Source organism: Dipodomys spectabilis, unplaced genomic scaffold (assembly GCF_019054845.1).
Source record: "Dipodomys spectabilis isolate Male_0828 unplaced genomic scaffold, ASM1905484v1 ptg000140l, whole genome shotgun sequence".
Classification (NCBI taxonomy): domain Eukaryota; kingdom Metazoa; phylum Chordata; class Mammalia; order Rodentia; family Heteromyidae; genus Dipodomys; species Dipodomys spectabilis.
Genome location: NW_024870817.1, coordinates 9,625,662 through 9,651,256, shown reverse-complemented (window position 1 = coordinate 9,651,256; position 25,595 = coordinate 9,625,662). Strand labels below are relative to the sequence as shown.

The 25,595-nt window shown below is 35.8% G+C and overlaps 1 protein-coding gene across 9 annotated transcripts in view; it reads right to left on the bottom strand.

Annotated features, from left to right (window-relative positions):
* Positions 1-25,595, bottom strand: part of Mctp1 (multiple C2 and transmembrane domain containing 1) — a 415,812-nt gene that overhangs the window by 173,542 nt on the left and 216,675 nt on the right. For all 9 annotated transcript variants that reach the window (XM_042690819.1, XM_042690817.1, XM_042690815.1 and 6 more), the window contains 2 exons: positions 11,122-11,308; positions 6,284-6,377 (listed from right to left, as the gene is read on the bottom strand). In XM_042690819.1, the coding sequence (XP_042546753.1) occupies positions 6,284-6,377; positions 11,122-11,308 (281 nt within the window). The remainder of the gene's footprint in view (positions 1-6,283; positions 6,378-11,121; positions 11,309-25,595) is intronic.

Sequence of the window (25,595 nt, the reverse complement as noted above, 5' to 3'; positions counted from 1 at the left end):
ATTAAGAATATCTCTTCAATTTGGCAAATTATTTTACCCTTGATAGCCCACAAATATGAAGGATTCCCACTATCTTTCATATGGTCTATCCAGTAGAACTGTGTAGAATTTAAAGTGGTATCATTTCTTTCCTTTTAACATAGCTTTTAAGTAAGAGACATAAAATGTAAGGCAGAATGTATCAGATTCATTAATATTGTTGAATATGATAGTGCAAAAAACCCCCAAATGCTTAAATAGGAATACAGGTTGACCCATTGTAACAATGAGATATACAAGACACTATGTTGAAAAACGAACTTTACAATTTAGGTGGGGATGAGGGGAGAGGAAGGAGGGGGTGTAGTTGAGGAGGTGGGAGGGAAGGGATGGTAGAGAAAAAGCAAAGGAGGAAATAACAATGCTTGATAGAAAATGTACTCATTACCTTGCTCATGTAACTGTTACCCCTCTGTACAGTATTTTTACAATGAAAAAAAAATAGCTAAAAAACAAACAGATGGTATTAAAAGTTCTGATTGCTATAATCCTAAAAAGGAATAGTCAACATTTCTCTTAACAACTAGTAGTTTCCCAGACTGTAGAGCTGATTAGTTGAAAGACTTCACGTAAAGCCTTGTTTTAGGGGAGAAAAGAATATTCTCACTTATTAGAAAGAAGTATTTAGCACTTTTTCCAAAAGAACAATTGTATTTTGTGGGCCACTTGGAGAAACAATTACATATATCTTATGGATTTTTTTTTTTTTTGCTGAAAGAACCCACAAAAATTTTTTTTTTCTTTTTAAAGGTCAATATTGTGTGTGTGTGTGTGTGTGTGTGTGTGTGTGTGTGTGTGTGTGTGTATGTGTGTGTGTGTATGTGTGTGTGTGTGTAGCATGCCTGAGTCTTAAACTCAGGGCATTGGTCCAGGAGGTTTCTGCTCAAGGTTAGTGTAGTACCACTTGAGCCACAACTCTATTTTCAGCTTTTTTGGTTGTTGATTGGAGGTAAGAGTCTCATGAATTTTCATTTTTCTCTTGGTCTGGATTCAAACAATGATCCTCAGATCTCAGCCTCCTGAGTAGCAAGGATTGCAGGTGTGGGCAACCAGTGCCCAGCTCAAGAACAGTACCTTGTCTATGCACACGAACTTGATATTTCTCCTACTTTATATAAGTCTTTCCAAGAGCATATTTGCCTTTTTCTGTACAGCTTCTTTTTTAACTTTACTTCTCTGAACAGATCCATAATATTTGGAAAAAATACTAAGAATAATAAATTCCAATCTCTGTATAAAATATACCTTCATGACACACTCAAGCTGGAAATCATAGGAACCAATAAAAATGCAGACAGCCTACTGATAATGAGGTCAGAAATACAAATAAATTTACTTTTAATGAAGACTGGAGGCACAGTAATCAAAGTGTTAAAATTCATTTCATGCATATCTCATTTGCTTCTTAGCTGATATTTACCACGCAATTCTGTGAGAAAGTAGAGGCCTAAGATGCTCCAGATAAATGGCTCAATTAATTGTACAGAGGTAGACCTCTTTGAGCTGAGCCAGAGCTGTGAGCTCTTTATTAAAAGCACTATTCTCTAGCCCCTAACCTTGTTCCTTGACTCCTCTCTGGTTTCCAATTTAAACAAGTCCCCATGCGGCCTGCTCTAAAGGGCTTTGTCTCCCTGTCATTGTTAAGAGAGCTGAGGCATCCTGGAAGTGTGAAATCAGACCTCATGAGTTGAACGGTTCCCCAGGGAACGCCGGACTGCGCAGAAGGTCAAAGTCATGGGCTGGACCATCTGAAAGTGTCTGATCGCCGGTCTGTGACACAGCAAGTTGGGGGTGGGGGCCAGACTGAAGAGGACTGAAATTGAACACATCTTAATTAAAGCCCACAGACAGCAAAACAAAATGTTTTCTAGGCAGCCTGTCAAATGGGGCTTAAATTTAGCTCTGCTAATGAATCTGAGCTGCTAACTGTTATTTCTTAAGATAATAAGACTTTCACGGAAGCTGATAAAAAAAAAAAAACCCACAAAACTGTAGCATGTCTTTTTCTACTGTTTTGTTACTTAAATATTTTCCAACAATGAAGACAGTTTTCCAAAAGGAAAACATGGGAAAAGCCTATGCAAATAAAGGCGTAGTAAACATCTCTCTTAATAACTTCCAGACTATAGCGCTGATTAGGTGGAAGTCTTCATGGGATTGTTTTAGAGGGAAAAAATAATATGATCCTTTAATGGGACAATTTCAATGACAGGTTCTATTAAGTGTAAAATTCTCTTCCTTTTCCTCTTCCTCTCCCTCTCCCTCTATTGTTTCCTGAAAAGGGATGGGGCATTAATTTGTGAAATCAATTCACCTGGGGTGAACCAGTTTTATATTGGTGTATCTTTTAATACAGTGGAAAGGTAGGGTCTCTTTTGAAGTCTTCCCATATCACTGTTTCTGAAACTGAGTGGCTGAGTGTCTGGGCTCCCTGGGGAGGCTACGACCTCTTCCTGGGGAGAAGGGAGAAAAAAAATACAACCCAGGGGAAAATGAAGGGGAGGGGCTGAGGAGAAGAACTCTTTTCTTTTTCTTCTCTTAGAACTTGAAAGACCCAATAGGCCAGGTCTAAATAACTCTGCAAAGAAAGCCCCACTCAATATAGAAGGCTTGAAATGTTCTGTTGAAAACAGAAATTAGGCCTTGCTCAAGGAAAAGGAATAATTAGAAGCTAGAAAAGACAAATTACAAGACCAACCGTTTCCCACCACAGCACCCCCCCCCCAAAAAAAAAAAAAAAAGAAAAGAAAAAAGAAAAAAAAATCCCATTGGCCTTTCTTTTCTCACAATCTGTCCAGTTTTAAGGAACATGCAATTTAACGTTTGAGAGACTCTAACCCAGTAAACATAGGGGGAGACAATCTCTAGGTTTTGCTCTGGTGGTGCAGAAAAACATTAACCTTTTCAGTGGTTAGCTAAAAGGTAAGTAAGTTGTACGGAGTATATTTCTTAGTGACTCCAACTTTTCCCTTGCGAAGAATTTAGCCAACCAACTTTTCCAGCCACTTTCTCAGGCTGTGAAAAGCTACCCACAGTTTGACTGAAATTTCAATCCACTCTGGTGCTTTGCTCAATGCATGTGTATGTGTGGGAGTTGTAAATTGAGGCCTTAACCACCAGAGTTAATCTCTTTTTTAAATCTGTATTAACCTTAATGATTTGAAGTGCACCGTCCAACACTGGGCTATTGAGACCGAAGAAAAAACTACCCTCGACTATCAACAGTTTATTAGGGGCTTAACTGAAGTGACCTACTGTAGTAGTGTTCAGCTGAACAAGGCTATAGGCTTTTTGTGGAAAGGGAAAGAATTGAGGGTTTCATTAAAAAGTAATTTGTGCTTTATACTCACTCATTCAAAGAGAGTCTCAATTGCTCTTTATTCACACAGAGTTAATACAGTATCACAATGTTTCTCAATGAATGTGTTGTAACAAAAGAAAAATTTTACATTTTGAAAGGGAAAAATTCTTTGTGACTGCAGTAAGATTGATGGCTACTTAAAAGATTTACAGAATCTTTCCCTCTTCTGCTTATGGTTAAGAGTAGAATATTAGAAATTTAAAATTTTTGTTTAAAACATGAAAGTGCAACTTCATGTTGACATCATTAAATGTATTTTAAAATAGACCAAAGTTGGTCAAATATGAGTTGCCTTGCTAGACTTGTCTAGTAAAAGCCATTTGGAAGTATGAAATATCTTACCATAAACTCCATTTGTACTGGATCAGAAATATTCTTGGCTTAGCTCTAAGGATTATCAGTGATTTAAAATCTCCCTCTCCATTCACAACACTCCTTAAGTGATGCTTATTTGAAGACAGCACTGTGCATTCAATTCCCTGTCTTCAGACTATTGATTAATATTATGTAGAGGTTGACTGTTATTATCTACTGAGATGTATATCTTATCTTCTAAGTTCTTCTTTCAATGAGTAAGAGATGAAGTATATAAAGAGCTTCTTTGTGTCCCAGATTAACGAGCATGAACCTAGCAGCACTGGTATGTATCTAAGCATTTATCCTTTTCAGAAGTAGAGCATATTTTAAAAATTGGTAGTATCTTCAGACATTTCTGACTTAAATACATGGTCTTCAATTTTTACCACCATCACAAATGTCATAAAGACCACAAAAGGTCTAAGAGTGAACAAGGTCCAAGTCTGAATTATCCTCTTGCTCCTGAATAGTTCTTGTTCAATTCAGAGCCCATTAGATTATAAGGTCAGCACAGAGAGAGGAATTATTAGATTTATATCCCTAAAACTAGAGGGAAAAAAATGAGACTGTTCTTTAGCATTACCCAAATCAATGTTCATTTTATCGAATCAAAATTATGTCTCATTGAATCCTTAGGGGAAAGACTATTTTTATTCACATCAATTTGCATAGAACCACTAAGAAAGAAATATCTCTATTTCTTCCAGCTTTGAAAGAACATATACTTTAACTTCCTTAGTGGCATGCAGGCCAACTAGGTTAACGTAGTTTGCATATTCATGAAGTGTTAAAACCAAGGACAGCTTTTTCTAAGAAAAGACAAACTTATACAATTGCAGTCAGCTTGAATAATGGGCAGGTAGCTAAGCTTTCTAAGTAGATGGTTCTTGAATTTTTCTACAAGAAATTATCATTCCCAAATTAATTTGATTATAGCCATACAGGGAAGAAAATTCACCAAAAAGAAATGGATAAATTCAATGTTCATTAATATCTTAATACAAGAAGCTAAATCAGCACTATGCAAAGAGATTGCATATTACCTTCTTTTGCAGGATTTTCAAGTATTGCTATTTGAAAAAAACGTTGACAGTTGTTATCTTCCTGGCTACAAATGAGTTGATATTTACTTCTTCAAGAAAAGTATAAGTATCCAATGGTTTTATTTGTATCACATATACTCATTTGACAATATGCAAATGCTAAAATTTAAAATATTGCTTTTAGGGGGCAGACGTCTACTATTTATCTTTAATTATGTGTACACAGGAATTTCAATTTAGCATGTCAATTTTTGAGTACAATGTATCTTGACCAATGTCACCCTTTTCCTTTTTCTCCCCATCTATTCTCCATCACCTTCAATTTTCCTAGTTCCATTTTCACATCTATACATAGAATATTATGATATCTGTATTTTAGTTTGAAGGCAGTTAACTTTGGTTTTCCTATCTTCCCAGAGTCTAATGGGATGGTATATTTCTTCCAATATGTGTGCTACTTCTTTAGGATCATCTTGCTTAACATTTACAATATCAGGTATATTTCTACAAGCAGTAAGTGGACATTTTCCAGAACAGTGAAATTTGTACAAACAGGTCAAGTCAGGCCTAGAGATGTAGATAACTTTAACATACATTCCCCCCAATACTTAAGAAATTCAACAATAAATGAATGGTCACAGTAGCAAACTTAAAGCAATTATTTAATTCTAGACATGAATGGATAATAACCATTAGTCCATCTGTTAATATGTGACAGAAACAACAGTACCAAAAATCAGGAAGCTTTAAGAGACAAGACTAACTTGGATGAAGTTATGGCATCTTTTACAAGACTATTTCCTGACTGAAATATTTCTAATAATCTAGATTTTTAGTTTAGTCCCAGAATTATCTCCAGGATATGCTGAAGAATTTGTACAACTAGTAAACTGAAACAGTAACCTAATACAAAGACTTCATACTAACTATTGAGTACTATACATATAAGTTTCTCAGTGAATTGTGCAACAGATTTCATTGAAATCTGAATTACAAGTGCTTGTATTATGGAGAAATTGGTGACAGAAGGTGGTTCAGCATTGCTTCAATATGCCATACTGAGAATATCTGAAAAAATTATTCCCACTACATTTATTAAACTTTTGGAAGGGCAATTATTAGGCAATTCTTTTGTTTTTATTTTAAATATATTACCTTAAATATCTTACCTCTGCCTTAAAAAGAAAATCTAATACAAAAATCTGAGGCTAAAAAAAATCTTCGTGAGTTCAACCCTGAACATATACCTATGCCCATGTCTATATCTTTTTAAATCAATATCTATCTTTATCAATATATATTAGTATATATAATATATAGATACAGATATAGATTACTTCAATGAATGAATTAATTTAATGACTTAATTTTTAATTTATTATTCAATGATTCACTCACGTGAAAGGCTGAGTTGGATTATTCAATGATGTAGGCCTTGCATGCTGTTTGTTAAGTACAACAGGTGAATCTTATAATTTCTTACCTGTCATGTCAGCTGCCATCAAGCCTTCTGCTCTAATGACTTTCACCTGAAGAAATCCCACATCTTTTAGGTTGTGAAATATCCGTAATGGGCTCTGAAAAGATCCCAACATGGGTATGAGAAAAGAAAGCTCTTAAGAAATATCAAAGAGTGTGCTAAGGAAATACTAAGTTTTATGCTGCTTAAGGGGGGGGGTCAAAGGATCATTTATGTTTCTTCAATAAAGATTACACATCCATCACCGTGAATGTATGTACACGCATAATTATGTAGATGAGTTTGCCTTGTTAGACTTGTCTAGAAAAAAGGTATTCACAAGTCAAATGTAACAATAGCTTCATTTGTCCCTTCTAGGAAAATATTCTTGGCTTAGCACAGAGAATCATCAATGATTTCAAATCTAAGAATAAAAATTACCACATTTATTCTCCCATAAATAATAGATATGTATGAATACTACATAAAGGATAAAAAGCATAAAGTAGATATGTCTGTTTGTGTCTTTCAATATCTCTAATAAAAGTATTCCAAGAAATCTTTCATCTGTATGTATGATAATTTAGAGACAAACAAAAGTTGTTGGGTATGGGGCATCAAAACAGAACTAATTACTTTTTTCTATTTTTTAATGAGATTTGGAAAGTACATATGCTTGAGAAGAGATAAATTATTTACAGATTATTTACTAATAGTTTAAGACAGGGCTGATGCCTCTGAAGACTATTTGCTAATAATTAATTCAAAGGACTTCTTATTTTGTAAACCTTTTAGGCTAAAATATATGATCTTTTAAAATAAGTCAATTTGGCAACTAAAGTAAAATTCAAAAGCACTAATTTTTCTTACTTTATAGTAGTGTTTGGTATTTTTGGATCTATAGACCTATAGAGATTTGGGTAGAAGAATCAGATTTAAAAAGCAACTTTACTTCATAAATTATTAATTGTGATATCTTAATAAATGTAGGTCTTGAAAGACTTGGAATAGGAAAACCTATATAACTTTGCATCAACGTAATTAATGGGCACAAATATCTTGAAAGTAAAAATGAAACTGTAGGATACTGATAAGCATTTGTTTATTGACACATTACAATGTTTTTCTTAAGGTGAAATCTGGGCGGCTACTTAGAAAAATCAAAGCCACCTTTATCCTCACCTTTAAAGTGTTTTATGGCTAGAGAGTATAGTACACATTTACATACTAAACTTAATGGTACTCCAGCACTCGCATCCTTGTATTACTAATGAGCGAACACTGAGGAGACAGAGCTTCCTGCACAGGGCCTTGTCAGTCCCATATGATGACACATTGTTTACACTGAAACTGTGATTTCAGTATACTGAGGAAATACAGATATATGTAATCTCAGCCTAACTTAAAAAAAATAGTTCTCAGCACAAGGATTAACTCTTAATCTGTTATTGTCTTTAAACAGTCATTTATCAGTAAAAATCTGTTTAAAATACTCAAATGACAGGCTTTAGTGAAAATGCACTTCTCTTTCCACTTACATTCCTGTAAGTTAAGGCTTTCATGTTGGTGGCTGTACATGACAGTATTATAATCCTGAGGTTTGCAGGCGTGTTGTGTTTCTACAGTATCGATACAGTATGGGAGGTGACTTATCTCAGAGCATACCCAGTGTAATAAACTAGAAACGTTCTCTATCCTAATGATGAGGAATACTTTTATCAAAAGATTCTAGTACTTTAATTTTCCAGAAGCAATTTAAACTAAGTTTCATTGTGAGTAAAACAAATCTCATCAGTCTGAGAATCATTTTATCCCGGTAAGCTCATTCTACAGACACACCGTCTTCTGGGGCATCAGCTCTGCTGCTCTGTTTCTCATTTGGAAGAGTAATTATTGTTTGAAGGTTTCATTTCTCCAAGTCAGCTGACACTCAGCAATTTATGGCAAATTTCAACTGGTTAGGTCAATGACATGGAGATTATAATAAGAATTCAAAGAAAAAGAAAATAAATGTATCGGCTTAAAAATAGAAGTTTACATAATGATTTTTCAAGAGGTATTCCCGTCTTGTTATTTATGGTTATTTTAGAAGGCCTCGAAACCCGGATGGGCTTCTGAAGCCAGAAATTTCCATAGCAGAGGAATCCATGATTTGCTGTGAATCCTTTCAGCCCTCAATAGATGGGAAAAGATTGAAATGCTCTGGAGAGGAGTCCTCTTTATTTTTTTAATGAAAGCCTGTATAATATATTTTCTCTATGGCTGCAGCAGCTGTCAGGGCGAGCATCTGAGTTCAGCTCTATTACGGGCGAAGCAATACCCCGTCCTATGGTATCGTGATGCTCAGAGGGGCCAGAGCTGATTGACAGCTTGTCACCATGACGTCTTATTCCATCTCTGTTATGGAGAAAATTAATGTCACACCACCAGCCTTATGACTCGCTGTCATCTTAGAACCGCTCACCTTTTATCAATGCTCTAAATAACATTTCAAGCCCATCGTCTCACGGTGGACAATCCGGTCAAGGGACATTAAATCAGATGACTGTGAAATGTCATAATAAAAATGGAATGCTAACAACTTCTTCTCTAAACTAGCTCCTCTGGTTTTTAAACTGTGACAAGGGGGAGCAAGGGTTCAGCATACCCGTTCTGAAAGGTCATACAATCGCTCTTGGTCTACTACCCATTACTACCCGCCCCCTATTGACCTTCCCTCTTTCCCTCCCTCCAAAAAAGAAAAAAAAAAGAAGGAAAAAGAAAAAGAAAAATGGAATTAGCCATCTTTTCAGAATGTGGTGATCAAATAATGGCTCACATAGAATGTCTGTTTAAATTTGTGGGGCTTCAGCAACAGCAATGAGGAGTTTTCAGTACTGTTTCCTATCAGAGTAGGGCACAACATCTACTTTCCTGACCATGACCAGCGCCAAATCAAATTCCTTAGTTTAACCACAACTTTAAGAAATACATATTTTCTTACAGGAAAATATATAAATAATTTTCTGAACAAGTAACCTCCCTTATATGTTTCTTTGAAACAATTGCTATTTCAAACATGATACAACATGCATTCATTTTACATTACCTGTAATAAAGACACACACTGAAGCCCTAAACTCTAGCTTCTTGCCCTTGAATTACTATTACTGATTGTTCTTGTATTATAACACAATGCTACTTTACATATTGTAACTTCTTGGTACATCTCTAGAGGGAGGTACAAGCTTATGTCTGAAATTCAGTGCATATTACAATAAGCTTCCTTTTAATATAATGAGTAGAACAGAATCTGAAAAGTAACTGGGACATCTATATAATATCTTACATTTTTATTGAAATAACTAATATTTGAAAAAAAGGTAAGAAACATTCATTCAACTTTTAAATAGAAATGGCCAATTCAGGAAAGTCCATCTAGCAATAAAAAATTCAATAATGGATGTATTACTTCTAATTACCTAGGTTTCAGGATTATCTTCACATGTGGAATAATATCAAAACAGTAATCCATTAACCACAGTATTATAGTATCTAGACTAATTTTTATGTTAATAGACCAATTAATTCCTTTACAATAGTTTTAATTCATGGTGCTCAATTCTGGTACCTGGAGAATACATTTTGGTAGGGTTACCAATATGTGAAATAATTTTCATAATCGCAATTATATATTAGAAGATGTCATACAATACCTTCGGCTCTTAGCTGGTTTAAAAATATATACTATTTAGCCTTGCTAAGTCACCTCTATTAAACTGTTTATGATAACACTCTTGGTGGATAAGTTGTACAAGCATTAGCAGACAGCTGATTCAGTGGAGATAGCCAGAATAAATTTGCTGAAGCCCACATCCTGCTAATCTGTTTGAAGAATATTGTAGAGCATTAGTACTAGCACTTCATGTTATCTGCACAGCCTGATAAGGTACATCTTTATTAAATTCAGTTATTGAAAGCATGTCAGTCAGCAAATAGGAATTTTTTTAAAGCCGTTCTTTGTTAGTCAGAGCTTGGTTTCATGGCTGAGTGTCTAGAGGAGTCTTCTAAACACCTGGCAGCATTGTACAATACAAGCTTTGTAATTTTAAGTGGAAAAGCTTTTTTCCTCAGCTTCATGGGTACCCAGGCATTTACTTTTTCCAAGACTCCACAGAGAGAAAATGGTGGAGTAAGAGCTCCCCTCTCTGTTGATTCAAGAAAACTGCATGGTAACTACATGGAAACCTGGGAGGACACTGGGAAATAGGGAGAAGGAGTTGGTAAAATTAGAGAAGGGTAGTTATTTAAGTGGATCCCCACTGTACCCCCTCACCCCACATTTAATCAGAAGGAAGAATGTTCCTTTTAGTCGCCCTTCACATTCAATTTTAAAAATTAAGGGAATGAAGGCCTTTCCTGGGCAAATGAAACAAAAAAAATCACTTTTCTGAACAATCTTTAGTTATCAAGTATCAAATTAACCCCATTTCAAATTGGGAAAGACAAAGAAACATTCATTGCAAGTATATAAAGTCATAAAGGTAATTTTAAAGTGGTATGTGAATTTGATTTTTTTCTTTAGGGAACAGTTTCACCCCATGATTAAAAAACAAAACAAAACAAAACACCACTGAGTACAATCTCAGTGAGTAGGATTTCAGAACCCAGAACTTGCTCTGGAATGGATTATGGGGAAGAAAGAATGCCTAGACTTCAGTGATAAGGCCAGGACTGCTGAAAAGGTTAGAACGTGTGCCCAGCGGCTTTGCTTCTGCGCCCCTCTCTCAGATCTCTCCTCAGAAGCACATCTTTCACTCTCGTTACACGCGTACAACCTCATCTAGTCACACAGGACTCCGGAAGGAGAATTACATACGTACATATCTCTTTAATATCTCCTCCCGTTCTTTCTGGTCCTCCAGAGAGTTGACCGAGAGGTCAGAGATACTGACTGTGGCAGAGGCTGTCAGCGTGACGAGCAACACCAGGTGTCCCTCACCCTCTTCCAGCTGCAGCTCCAGCTTGTGCGTCTGTTCCCTACTGAGGGATGACAGGTCGACCTGGCACCTAGAAACAAATGTTTTGAATCAGCAAGTGGCTTTTCTTTCTTTCTTCCTTTTTTTTTTCTTTTTGGCCACATCAAACAGAGTAAGGGCTGCTTAGTGCTAGGTGAAAAATAAATCAATAGAAATACTATTTGGGCCACTGGAAGAATTTCTTCACAAACGTCAGCAATTGCTTACTTCCTGTAAGATACAAAAGTCTCATACTTAGCTGAAGTTAGTCAGCATTAACCACTGTCACTGCACTCATGAATTGGTGGGGTTTCCCAAGACTTGATGGGCTCAGAATTAGGTCAACAGGGCTTTGTCAACACAAAGACTGATGGGAGGTGTATGAGTTTTTGTGTCACTTTTAAAATGAAGGGCCTTTTCCCTCAATCATAAATGTTATTAAATAGCAAATGTTATTATATAGTGCTATGGTGATGTTCAAAGTTTTACCTTTAAAAATCATGCCAATCCATTCAGAGTACACTCTATAAATTTAAATCTCTATAAACATAAATCTCTCAAAAACATATAACCCAAGTGTTCTGTCCACATGGATTCATAGCATGGCCAGTCCATACTCTATTTGACACTCTCACAACTAAACACTTCACAAACTCTTTTGATAAAAATAACAATTGATTTTGAAGTCACAGAGAATGTGGTGACTACAAGGCTAATAAGCTGAGAAAAAGGAGGCAGCCATGAACAAAATACATTTAAAATAGGAAGCAGCCAATTACAAGAAAAAATGTGATTAATATACCATAAATGGGATGACCAGCTAGCTATCAGGGACAGCCTAACTTCTTCTTCCTTTTTATTTCTCATTTGTTATTTTCAAATTATGTTTGAAAATATGTATAAAATTAAGTATCTATTAATTAAATACCTCGAAGCTTGTAGGTTAATACAAACATCTATAGTGAGTGAGTTTAGAAATGGAACCAAAGTTTGACATTTACTTTGTGTGTGTATGTGTGCATGCAAGCACATGGGCACTCAAGTAACTCAGGCTTGAACTCAAGGCCTGGGTACTGTTTATAAGCCTTTTTTGTTTCCTCAAGGCTAGCATTCTACTCCTTGAGATACACCTGGCTTCAAGATGCTGCGATCATCAGCTCTCAGCTTGCTGAATAGCTAGAATTATAGGCGTGAGCCACCAGTGACTGGCTGACAGTTATTTTAAAAAAAATATTGTAAAGGGGGGTTACAATTACATAAGTAATGAGAGGACTTTTCTTGTTGAATAATGTTACACCCTCCCTCATTTCTCTCACTTTCTCGCCACCCAGCTCCCTTCCCCCTCAAGCTGTAGAGTTCATTTCCAACATAATGTCTAGTATCAGTGTTGCATGGCTTCACCCTTTGTCCCACCATTTCTGTGAGTCTGCTTCTGCTTCCCTTCCCCAACTCAGATAAACTTATATGCAAGATAAAGGGCACAGAAATCAAAAACAGTAACTGTATGTTTTTCCTCATTTGTAATAACTAAAATACGTCTAGGATATTCTTAGCAGAGGATCACAGTAGCTCAACAGCTATGTGCATATGAACATATAAAATGATGCTTATCGAGATGAACTCTAAGAAATGGAAACAAGAGCTTTTTTTTAGTGTACTGTTTGCAGTTATTTATTTTTCTTTTTCCCCCCTGTGGCTTATTCCCTGAAATTAACTTTTATTTGTGCCTATCATGAACAAGACCACACAAGTGTAGAAACAAAGAATGACCATAAAAAGCAATACTCTGATCAGTGGCAGAAAGTCTCTGTGCTAAATGCAAACTATTCTTCAGAAAGTCAGAAATTAATTTGTAACAGACTAGAACACACCCTCCTAAAGTTAGAGTACACATCAGAAACTGCATCGTTTCTGTGAAGACAGCATCTGTTTCAAAAACATTACATGCTTTCTTGTCAAACGCTCAACAGAGGTGGGGGGGAAAACAAACACCTTATCTAATATTCCACTTGTAATTGGAATTAACTTCTTATCAATAACACCTGGAACAAATTGAGGGCAAAAACTATATAACAATGAAAAACAAGCATTCAAAAGTATTCCCTACTGAAAAGGAAAGAAATGAGTATGGTTTTAGAGTTCTTTCCAGTACTGGGCACAATGCCTAGCCCATGGTGGTTTTGTTGGATGTGAATGAATCTCTGGCTTGGATGAGAAATGTAATGCTAGAGAATTAAACAGGAATTTCAAGCTAGACAGAACCTTGGGTTGCATCAGTTGGGACAAAGAGGAATCTCTAGCTTGCTTTGTTTTACCCTCACTTACTTAGTTCATACATTGCGCAGGCTCCTCTTTGCCTTTTTCTTGCATATGATACTGCATCAGTCTTAAAATACTGAAACATACTGAAGCCTTCTGGAGGATTTCCTCCTGTTTCTACTGCCACTTTGCACTGGTGTATAGCTGCGGCTTATACTTCATTTATAAAAGAGTCAGTACAAGTAATGTATTAGACTTAGGAAAGGTGCAACAAAGATTATTTGCTCTAGAAACCACAAATGGGCAACTTCCAGATGGAATTGAATCCACAGATCTGCTGTTTTTGCCTATAGTGCTAAATAAAAGTTTCACAGTGGGTTTTTTTTTGGTACTAGATAAATGTTCTTTAAATTAGTTTCTGTCACCAATAGTTACAGATGGTTTATTTTGTTTAATTACTCTCTACCTGGTTCCAATAAGCAGAAGGATTTGGAATTCCTTCATCCTGAATTTGTCAATGAAAATAAAATAAAACAAAACAGGAGGGACAGAGAATACATGACTTAATGGACACAAGTAATTATTAGCAAAACCAGAATTTGAACCTGGGATTCTGGAATTGAAATCCTGCGCCTTTCCTTCCACTAGACTAGCCTGTCTCTCAGCGGTGGAGTGCCCATGGAGGAAGTGTGCTGTCTGCATCCACTGGTTCTCTAGGTGGTGATACCAAGCCTTTTTGCCAGTAGGAAAAAGTATCACAATTTCCAAGAATAAAATTACCTTGTTTGCATTTTATATTCATATTAATGTTTCTTTAAAATACCTATAAACTAGGGAAATGGGCTATAAGTTATGTTATTGAGACAAGAAAAATTTTGCAAATTAAAAATTTTAGAGCATGAATCTAATAATATTTAAATGAACAATATACATTCATAAGGAAAATTATATTTTTTACACCAACTAAAGTTTAATAGTGAGTATACTCAGGCACTGTTAATCTCAGGTTTTATCCTATACTTAGTGTTTCAGAAATTTGGCTTTAATGATTCTATTGTAAAGAATATCACTTACATAAACATGTTGGGCACAAGAGTATTAAATGAATTCAAGGTCCCAGCTGGGTTATTTAGGCTCTTATTTATCTAAATATTCTGATTAGGAATAAGACATTTTAAATGTAGTATCACTTACAATTAAGCAAAATTGTCCCGTGAATTTGAGGATAAAGCTTGCATTGTAGCCTGTGTGGGTATCAAATTATTGCTGAGAATGAATGAATAAAAAAACCACTTGCAGCTGGGCACTGATGGCTCATACCTGTAAACCTAGCTACTCAGGAGGATGAGATCTAAGGATCATGGTTTGGAGCCAGCCTGGGTAGAAAAGTCTGTGAAACCAAGAAAGCTGGTAGTGGTGTTGTAACTCAAATAGTAGAGTGCTGGCTTTGAGCTAAAGAAGCTCAGGGACAGTACCTAGGCCCTGAGTTCAAGACCCAAGACCAGAACAAAACAAACAAACAAACAAAATTTGCTGGTTTAGAACAAATATCTATGAAGATAGAATTCTGTCATGTAGACTATTGTAGTGCAAGTATGGTGCTCCCTGCATTGGAGCAGCCTTGTCTGCATTTGGCTCACCTGTACTGTGGTGCTCGATACAAAGGAGGGATTCACCACTGTTTCAATTCAGAAGTAACAAGAGGTTATTTTGATGCAGTACATACAGGAATATATTATTAGTGTCTTTACATTGTTGTCAGAAGAAAAGTACAAACATTTGAAAAAGCACTGGTACAAATTCATAAATGTTCACAGAGAAATAAGTCCAGCCAGAGTCACAGTCCTCATCACTGGTTTTCCAGTAATTAGTTGCATAACAACATGTTCTCTTGAATTTCATTTTCCTTATCTGCAACCATGAGCTAATTGAACTTGAATGTGAAATTTTTAAAATTCCCAAATCCTATCATTTGTTATAACTGTATCCATGTACGTACTTGCTACTTCCTCCTTGCTTTGCAATTCCACAAACATGGAAACTAAGAGAAGTTTATCTTATAGAAAATGATTGTTTCTCAGAGGTAATACGAAAAATATATCAAAGACAGTTTAAGACAAGATCTAATTTGAAATTTCATTGCATGGAGCATTAGGGTATGCCTCTAACATCAGCACAGAGGGAATATGAAAAGGGGATGTAGATGCTCCTTTTTTTCTTCTTTTTTTAAATATATTTTTTATTGTAAAGATATTGTACAGAGGGGTTACAGTTACATGGGCAAGGTAATGAGTCCATTTCCTATTAAGCCTTGTTACACCTCCTTTACAATTCCCCTACCATCCCTTTCCTCCCCACCTCCCAACTCCTCCCTCCTTCACTCGCCCCAACAAAGTTGTAAAGTTCGTTTTCAACATAGTGTCTTGAGCATCTCATTGTTACAATGGGTCAACCTGTATCCTTATTTCAGCATTTTGTTATTTCCCTTCCCCTCCCCAAATTAGAAAAATGTATATACAAGATGCAGGGCACCAGAATCAAATACAGTAACAACAAGGGTTGTACCATGGGGGAAGAACATATAAAAGAAACAAAAAAAAAATCGCACAGTACATAAACACAGTAAGAAGAACAAGATGCTCCTTTTCTTTTTTTTTTTTTTAAAAAACCAATTCTTCCTATATTTTTTTAATGACAGGGTATGGTTTGAAAACTTGTCCTAGATACCTGATCTGCTGAAGCCCTGGTCCCTGGTTCATTTGGTCTCTACAGTGAGCTGTTCTTTATTCCAACACCAAGAGCAATTGACTGAGCTTGGGTTCTCACAGGTCTTTTATGACAGGTGACCAATCTTTTTTTGCCCAAAGGGGTTGGGTCTTCTTCTTGGCTGCCATATAAATGGACTTTCTGAGTTCCAAGGTCACTACTGCATATGGATGCAAAGCCCCACTTTGGAAGGGGATCTGGCTCTCAGATCACTTATTAAGGAAAGTAGATGAGAAAATGACATTGTCTTTTTCAGGGATCAACTTAGGTCAGTGGGATAGGAGATGAGAAGAGAACCTCCCTAAGCCTTCTTCGCTCCCATAGACACCTTCTTCCCTCCCATAGTCCAAAAGATTGTTCTATAGTTCTTGACTGTGTATTGTTACTGAGTGTGTCCACTAAGCAACCAGTTATGTCTCTGAAACTTAGAGGAACTTTACTATGACAGTAACATATTACCTTCTATTGCTTTCTGTTCTTTACTTGGTGTTCTTGTGTGTCTGTGTGTGTGGTGTTGGTAATGGGACTTGAATTCAAGGTCTACCACATTTTCTTGGCTTTTTTTTTTTTTGCTCTCAACTAGTGCTCTACCACATGAGACAATCTGCCAGTCCATTTTTTTGCTCTATCTCTCCAACTGAGATGGAGTATCATAGACTTTTTTTTGCCTGGGCTTGCTTCAAACCACAATCTTCTAAGCTTCAACCTCCTGAGTAGCAAAAATTACAAGCTTGAATCACTAGTGCCATTTATCTCTCATCCTGCTGCCTGGAATTTTAACAGTACCTAAATGTGGACTCAAGATCTGTTTCTAGAGAAACTGAGTTGAGGTAAAAACCTTTTGATACAATTGATTCTCTGTTATGGAGATGACAAGGTTGCCCCTGGCTGTCCTTTGGCTTTCTGCCAACTATGAAATATCTTCAGCAAATCAACAGTGCCCTCCACAATCAACCGTCAGCTTGTGTATCATTTGCTGATACATTTGTATTACTCGTCATTTCAGATGACTTATAATTTTTATCTACACAAGGGTTTGCCTATTTTTATGTTTGGATGAGACACCCCCTCTGCCTGAGATGATGAATCTTCCTATCTTTGTTTGGTTAATTTTTTTTCTTCTACCAATTCTAATTTAAAAACTTTCAAGTATCTTTCTCAATATCCTGATATGCTTGAGGTCAGGGACAATATCATATTCTTGACATCTAGCACAGCACCTAGAATATAGTTCGTACTTTGTAAGTATTAAAGTACTTATGGAGATATGGAGGCTTGGAAAGATCTGAAGTTTAATAAAGGTGTCAATACCTGACAATGGCAGAGCTAGGACTAGTGTGTAATGAGACCATCCCGTCCCTTCTATATTGTCTCCCTAGAGAGTGGTCTGATTTCTTTTCAACACTCATGTCACTCACCTATTAATTCATTCAGTATTCATCTGTCAGATCTGCTTAGGTTTTTGGGATCCACCAAACCTTCTAGCTTTTCAGGTCTCTTTTCTAGAACCACCAGAGACTGTGCTGCTTTGAATACAATTTTTTGGCATCAGAGAACATGGCCAAGCTTTTGGGACACTGAAATTTTAGTGAGATTCAATTGCTTGTATTGTGATATTATAAAAATTACTTAAAATCCTTGTGTTTCAGCTTTCTTCACTTGCCAAATGAAAGTGTTAATAATGTTTGGGACAGGCGCCAGTGGCTTACTCCTGTAATCCTAGCTACTACTTGGGAGGCTGAGCTCTGAGGATTGTGATTCAAAGGCAGCCCAGGCAGAAAAGTCTGCAAGACTCCTATCTCTAGTCAACCACCAGAAAACTGGAGTGGTGCTGTGGCTCAAAGTGGTAGAATGCTAATCTTTAGTGAAAGATCTGAGAAACAGACCCAGAGTTCAAGCCTCAAGACTGACCAAAACAACAAATAAAACAAACCCAAACAAATATGGCTCCTTGTTTTACAGAGTTGTAAGATCATAGGAATAATAGATAAAAAGTTCTTTGATAAATTGAAATTGCTAAGAAATATCTAGTTATACAACCCCATTTATTTATTTATTTATTTATTTAATTACTTACTTACTTACTTTAATTTTTGGGCCTGGGCACTATCCTTGAGCTCTTTTGCTCAAGGCTAATGTTCTTTTACTTTAAGTCACAGCACCACTTCCCATTTTCTGGTGATTAACTGGAGATAAGAGTCTTATAGCCAGCCTTTCCTGCCCAGGTTGGTTTTGAACCACAATCCTCAGATATCAGTCTCCTGAGTGTCTTAGAGTATGGGCAGGAGTCACCAGTGCCTGCTTGATATAAAAGTTAAACTCTCTATACCAAAGCCCAACTTATCAATTAGTCCGTTAACCAATACAATAATCAAAACAGACTCAACACTGAAGGAGATTTATTTATTCTTCTTCCATCCATTTGGAAATTAAGATGAAGAGAAATGAAGGGATGGCAAGGGCTTGAACAATGCTTCCTGACTTGGAGGTCATGACTGGAATTTTTTGTGCCTTAAATACATGTACATATAGTTGTCCTAGTTAGCCACATGAGTTGAATATTACTCATGTCTAGTAAGTGGCATTTTCCCCTAAGAGTTAAAGGAGAGGATTCTGAGTTCTGGTCACCTTTTCTCTTTCTCTACTCTTCCTCTGTCATCCTTGAACCAATAGCTGGTAACATTTTTTTCCCACATAAAATAGCCTTATGATTAGCAACCTGAGTGTACCTGAGTGATTCCCTGGGGTATAAGAAGTGTTTGAAATATTTGGCATTAGTTCTCATTTAAAAGACAGAGCTTCTGTTTTGTTCATAGTTAACATATGTTTTAATACAGATAACCCTATACTGAATGTGTCACATGTGACCTACAAGCATCTCAAGAAAAGATCAGGAATTGCCAGCACCGCGGGGTTGATAGTGATACCAGTTTCTGAATGTTTGTGTTCACTGAATTGCAGTTTGTACATGTCTTGTTAAGTAGCTTTGCGGATTTAGAATCTAGTTTTAACTTAAACTAATCCTCACAAAATGGACAATTGACTTTAAAAGATCCCAGCAAAAGAATTGTGGACTGAAGATAATAAAAACTGAACATTCACAAGTGAACAGCAAGGATAAATGAGAACCTGCAGAGCTGACACTTCTCCTTGAGATCTGTGTCAGCCACATTATGATTTATAAACCATTGGAGTTATAATCAGACCTAGCAAGTGAAGTAAGCCAGGCCCAAAGAAACATAGATCCCATGGTTTCCCTTATTTCCAATAACTAGTATATGTCTGAGACAAGCAGAAACGGTCAGATAAGTTGATGTTTGGTGAAATGAACCCCAAGATAAGGACTCAAATGGTTTTTCTTTCTTGTTATTGTTTCTAATATATTTATATGATGATTTCTTTGCTGCTTTGTATGTCCCTCCCCCACGGTATAACCCCTGCTTTCACTGTATTTGATGTTGGTATAATTTGGGGAGGGGAAGGGAAAAACCAAATTGTTTAAATAGGGATAAAGGTGGACCCATTGCAACAAGGAGATGTACAAGACATTATGTGGAAAAATGAACTTTACAACTTTGGCGCGGGGGTTGGGGGGACAGAGGATGGGAAGGGATGGGAAGGGGAAACAAAGGAGGAGGCAACAATGCTGGATTAAAAATGTACTCATTACCTTGCTCATGTAATTGTAACCCCTCTGTACAGTATTTTCACAATAAAAAAATAAAATAAAATAAAATAAAATAAAGAACTTAGCCAAAACAATAGCCAGTGGAAATTTATACCTATTCTCTTTAAAAAAGAAAAGTTTTAAATGTATCTTATGCCTTAAAGTATTAGCTAATGATTTTTGTGAGTATGTGTGCTGGTCCTGGGGCTTGAACTCAGGGTCTGGGTGCTGTCCCCGCAAATTACCCCCACTGCCCAGCCTCCCCAAAGCTAGAGCTCTACTACAAAAAGCCACTTCTGGCTTTTTGATGGTTAATTAAAAATAATAGTCTCATGGACTTTCCTACCCAGGCTGGCTTCGGACCACAATCCTAAGATTTCAACCTACTGACTAGCTAGGTTTACAGGCATGAGCCAGTGGAGGCACAGCTATGTTGAGTACGATTAGCAAGATATTTTTAACACTGAAACCTGCAAAACATAAAGAAAAGCCTCTATGGATTTCTTTTGGGGAGGAAAAGATTTTCAAAACTACCATTTTATATAATGTTTAACCAAATTTAACAACAAATTTTATGGAGCCTTTTGAAATTTCTTAATATATGAGAACTACTTCACATTAATATAACTAATATATAACTAATAGCACACTATGCAATCTTATAACATAAATCAGTTTAATATGCAATCTTATAAATCAATTTAACTCATAATTCTTTGGAATGTTTGCATTTGAAGGAATTCAACACGTATTTTCTGAAATTGAAAACTTGTGTGTCTTCAGTTCATGATAATGTAGAAGTTTTCCATGTCTCTGACATTACATAAAAAGCAGTGATAAAAGCAGTGACTGCCTTCCTGGTGTCCAAAGTTGTTACTTTTGGAGAGATTCCTTTTTTAGGACATATTTCTGTATGCTTGTAATATTCCCGATTCATTGACTTCAAGCTACACTATAAAATCTATACAAAGCGGCAAATGAACATTATCCTGGAAACTTTTCCTGTTATTTAAGAAATATTTCAATGAACATAAATTTTCTGAGAAAATCTTCAGAACAAAACAGTAACTCATGCAACAAGAGATGAAAATAAATTTGATTCATGATGTGTTTATGAAAAACCAAGATAAAATCCATGACACTATTCTTTAAAGGTTGTCTATCTTCCTAATGAAATATTCCACTTAATTCTTAGAAATAAAAATAGTAAATATAATGATTTCATACACTAAATACTCTTCAGTTTGGGATTTTCTCACTACTTGCCTTGGTGCTTTCAAATGAATAATGCATCCAGATTTCACTTGTTCTTATTTACATGGAAAATAATAAAATCATTGTAGTTTTGGTTTCACAAACAAGAAATGTGTCACAGAGTGTCAAATGATCAACTATATTCAACTTTAATCTCAAAAACATTTATTGGGTAAATATTCAAAGCCAAAGACTTGTCTTCAGTACTAACACTAAATCTATATACATATAAATGTGTATACTTATACATCTTACATTCTCCTTCACATTCTCTTTACACACATAGACTCATTTTTATGGGTAGGTAGAATTGGGAGGCATTTACTCTTTAATCAGTACTTGCTAACTTAGGGTTACTTTTTCTAATCATACATCACTTAATAATAATTTTATTGGAAATTAAACTCTTCATTTAAGTACATTTGTAGTACTTTCTTTTTTTATTGTGAAAATACTGTACAGAGGGGTTACAATTACATGGGCAAGATAAGGAGTACATTTCTTATCAATGTAGTACTTTCTTTTTTTGTGCTGGGAAGCACTAATGCCCAGGCTCTGATAACAACACAACAAATAGTCACTAGCAATCCACCAACTTAAAATATATGCACCTTTAATCAATGCTACTGTAAAGATAAACAAGCATTTTGCACATTAATAAATAATACTATAAATCTTGCTATATTAAATTGCAAGTAACTCCAACTGAATATAATTGCATGACAGAGAATTTACTTATTCTGTATAGTTATGAAAACAACTTGTTCTCTGACAGCACTCATTCTTGGCAATTTACCTCAGCTGTCAGCAGCCAATTTGTTGAGATTACTGCTCTGCATAAAAGTGCAACCATCATGAGGATTTATTAGCTGGTTATCGTAAAGATGGCAGTTCGTCTTGCCTGCCAAATGCAGGTGATCAGAAAGTTAAATAATTACATGCAGATTAATATTATTTCACCTTCACTTGAAATTTGTAGATCAGCAACAGGGAATATTTGCTGTTCAACTTTGCAATGTGGTATACATTACCTAGATTAGCATATTTGCCATTTGGTATTTTTCTGAATATTTAAAGATTTAAGAAAATATACTAAAATGGTGGCGAATTGAGGTTACATGTTAGAACCAGGGGATCAAAATTTGAGTCTCAGGTTACTCTAGTTGCGTAATAGGTAAACAAACTTTTAGCCAACTTTGGCCTCATTCTTTGCATTGGTAAAATTGATATAATGCCAATCATTCTTGTTATTCTCTAATACTGAGCTAATTTATAAAACAGTAACAAGTTGCAAATCATTATTATTGATGCAGATAGTTATTTATAGCAAAAGTCTTTGTGTAAATGGCAGTAGCTCCTAGATATAATTATAATGAAAAAAGTGAACAAATTATGTATGAAAGGAATGTTCTACAACCTAATAAAGGTCAGCGATAAAGTGGAGAAATCTATTAGACATTAACTGGGAATCAGATCTTGAATATTGAGTCAAGAGATGAACAGTGGTCTGGATGTGCACATTGGTAGCTATAACAGAGATAGAGTCACCGCAGGAGCAGGTACAGAAATGTCTGTATATATGTAAGCATAAGCTGTATAAGCTTAAGCCTCAGGCATCCACTCTGAGGCTCTCCAGAATTACAATATGACCAAAATGAGAAAATACTCTTCAAAAGAATCAAAGAAGGAGCATTCATAAGGTAAGAGAAAACCAGGAGATTTGGTATCCTGGAAACCAAGTAAAAATCATGATTCAAGGCAAGAAAGCTATCAACCAAGTCCAATTCTACTTGTGCATTGGGTAAAATGAAGGTTTGAAAACTGGCCATTGGATTAAATGGCTTTGTTTTCACAGTTACAGGATGGGAGCAGTTCTGATGACTGCTGAGGGCAGAAGCTTGGCTGCATGAGTTTAAGTGAGATGAAAAAGGTTAATGTTTTCACCAGGCACAGGTGACTCACGCCTGTAACCCTAGCTACTCAGGAGGCTGAGGATCGCAGTTCAAAGCCAGCCCAGGCAGGAAATTCTGTGAGACTCTTATCTCTTGTTAACTACCAGAAAATGGCAAGTGGTGCTGTGGCTCAAGTGGTAGAGTGCTCACCTGGAGCTGAAGAGCTGATGGACAGTGCCAGGCCCAGAGTTCAAGCCCCATGACTGACAAAAAAAAAAAAAGCTAATGTTCTCTGTTAAAGCACTTCTATTTCAACACTGCAGAAGTGAACACGGCTCTTTCCTTCAGTCTTGTTTTTGTTATCAACAAATAAGACTCTTTATTCAATTTTCATTCACAAAAAATGTCAAAAAATAGTATGTGTGATCTAAAATGGAAAATTAGTGAGTAGTAATGAAATTATCACATAATAAACAAGCCTACAAGATCCTTTAATCTACGTAAGTATTCTCACATCTGGGACTTAGATAGTATCCTTTAAAAGAGCTATCAACCATTAAAGGGATGGTTATCTTCCATGACCAACTTTAAATTCATTCACCAGCCACCCATCAACTCCCAGAAGAGCCTCTAATTTTCAAGTTAACACAGACATTGGATACTGCAAGGATAGCTGGCTCTCTCTTTAGAGAGCATAATGACAGTTTCACTCCTGTTACATTACTCCAAGAACTCAAATTTAATTGAAAGGTAAGTTCTCGTCTAAGCTATTTTAGGAATTTAGAAAGTCTATTATCGTCTGCATTATATCCGCTGTTTCCATACAGCTTTCAAATAAACAAACACAACTTATTTGTCATAGAGGCAATGCACTGTTGAACAGTGTTTGTATGTGTTTAAAGCACAACTTAATAAAGATAAAGTTTGATAACTACAGGTTTCTGTGCTATCTGCATGTCAAACGGATTTGAAATAATGATTCGCCACAGTCATTTGATTTTTCTGCCAAAGGCATATTTGTTACCCTAGCAGAGTGGGCAACATGTTTCTATTGCTTACCTTTGTTTACATACAAATGCAACCTGAATTCCCATCATTGTGGAAATCAGTTAAACTGATACTCGAGAGCTGTCTTTTCCTACACCTGTGCTCTTGTTTCTGTATTCTAAAATTTTAGGTTTCAAGTTAATTTCAGAAGCAGTTATGTGCACATACCAAAAATAGATTCTTTTTCCTTTTCTAGACTTTATGAAAAGGTAGTTGGAATTATAGTTGTGGCCTTTTAGTCAGCCATTTACCACTGTTCTCTCAAAATTTGCCTGAATATGGACAAACCCCGAGAAAGTGAGGTGAAAAAATTGGTCCATGGCCCGTTATCCATTTTTGGTTTTGACATCATAATATTGTTAGGTGTGGAAAGGGCAAGGCCAACACCAAATAGGCTGAGAAATTCTCTTATTTTCCAAATTGGGAAATTCATCCCAAAGGGAAAACATATAGGATCTTTGTTTAAAAATATTTAAATATATAGTATTAGATTATACTGGTATTTCCTCAAATTCATATCATAAGCAGAATATTAAAGGTTAATTGGCATAAAGGTTAATTGATATAAAGGTTAAGTGAATCCCTGTTCGAAACCAGCCAGGACAGCCAGGATATTCTGTAAGACTCTTACCTCCAAATAGAACCTTCAAAAACCCAGAAGTAGAACTATGGCTCAAATGGTAGAGTGCTAGCCTTGAGCAGAGAAAGCTAAAGAACAGTGCCCAGGCCCTGAGTTCAAGTCCATGTATCATTATTACAAAAATAGCTTAATTGAATCTAATTGTGGTCCTTTGGCCTTTCTTTTTATGTGTATAGTAAAAAATACTGATTAAAACAAATATACAATAATATTAAAATTAAGAGATAAGTATGTTAGACTTGGTTTCTGTTCTTATTGTTTTCTAGAGGAAAATTCTTTTCATCATTTGAATGTGCATTTTTTTCTGGATTGTGAATTTGATATCTTGAAATTCATATGAATTCATTTGAGCTGAAGTGAAGGAGGTTTCATTTATTTATTAAGTTATTTATTTTTTTTAATGACTTAGTCTGTATACCATGCTTTATTTCAGCCTTGGCTAGTATCCATATGTTCCATTACAAACACATATATAACTATTGAAAATGTAAAAATAGACTTTATAAGAAGCAAATAATTCACATGGTTGAACTAGCCATTCAGAATAACCTTGACCTTGTAGAAACATTTCAAGTAAACCTCAGAATACATTTTTTGCTGCATTATCAGATTAACATGGCTCTGCCTCACTTACATGCTTCCTTCCCTAAAATGTGGGAACTCTTTACAGATTTATGAAATCCTAAGAGATTATAAAGATTCTCTACCTTGTAGGGAGTTATAGGAAATAATGCATTTTACGGTCACAATATGCTTTATGAAAACAAATATTATCTCAGATCACTTTGCACACTGTGAATATGTTCTTTGTTCA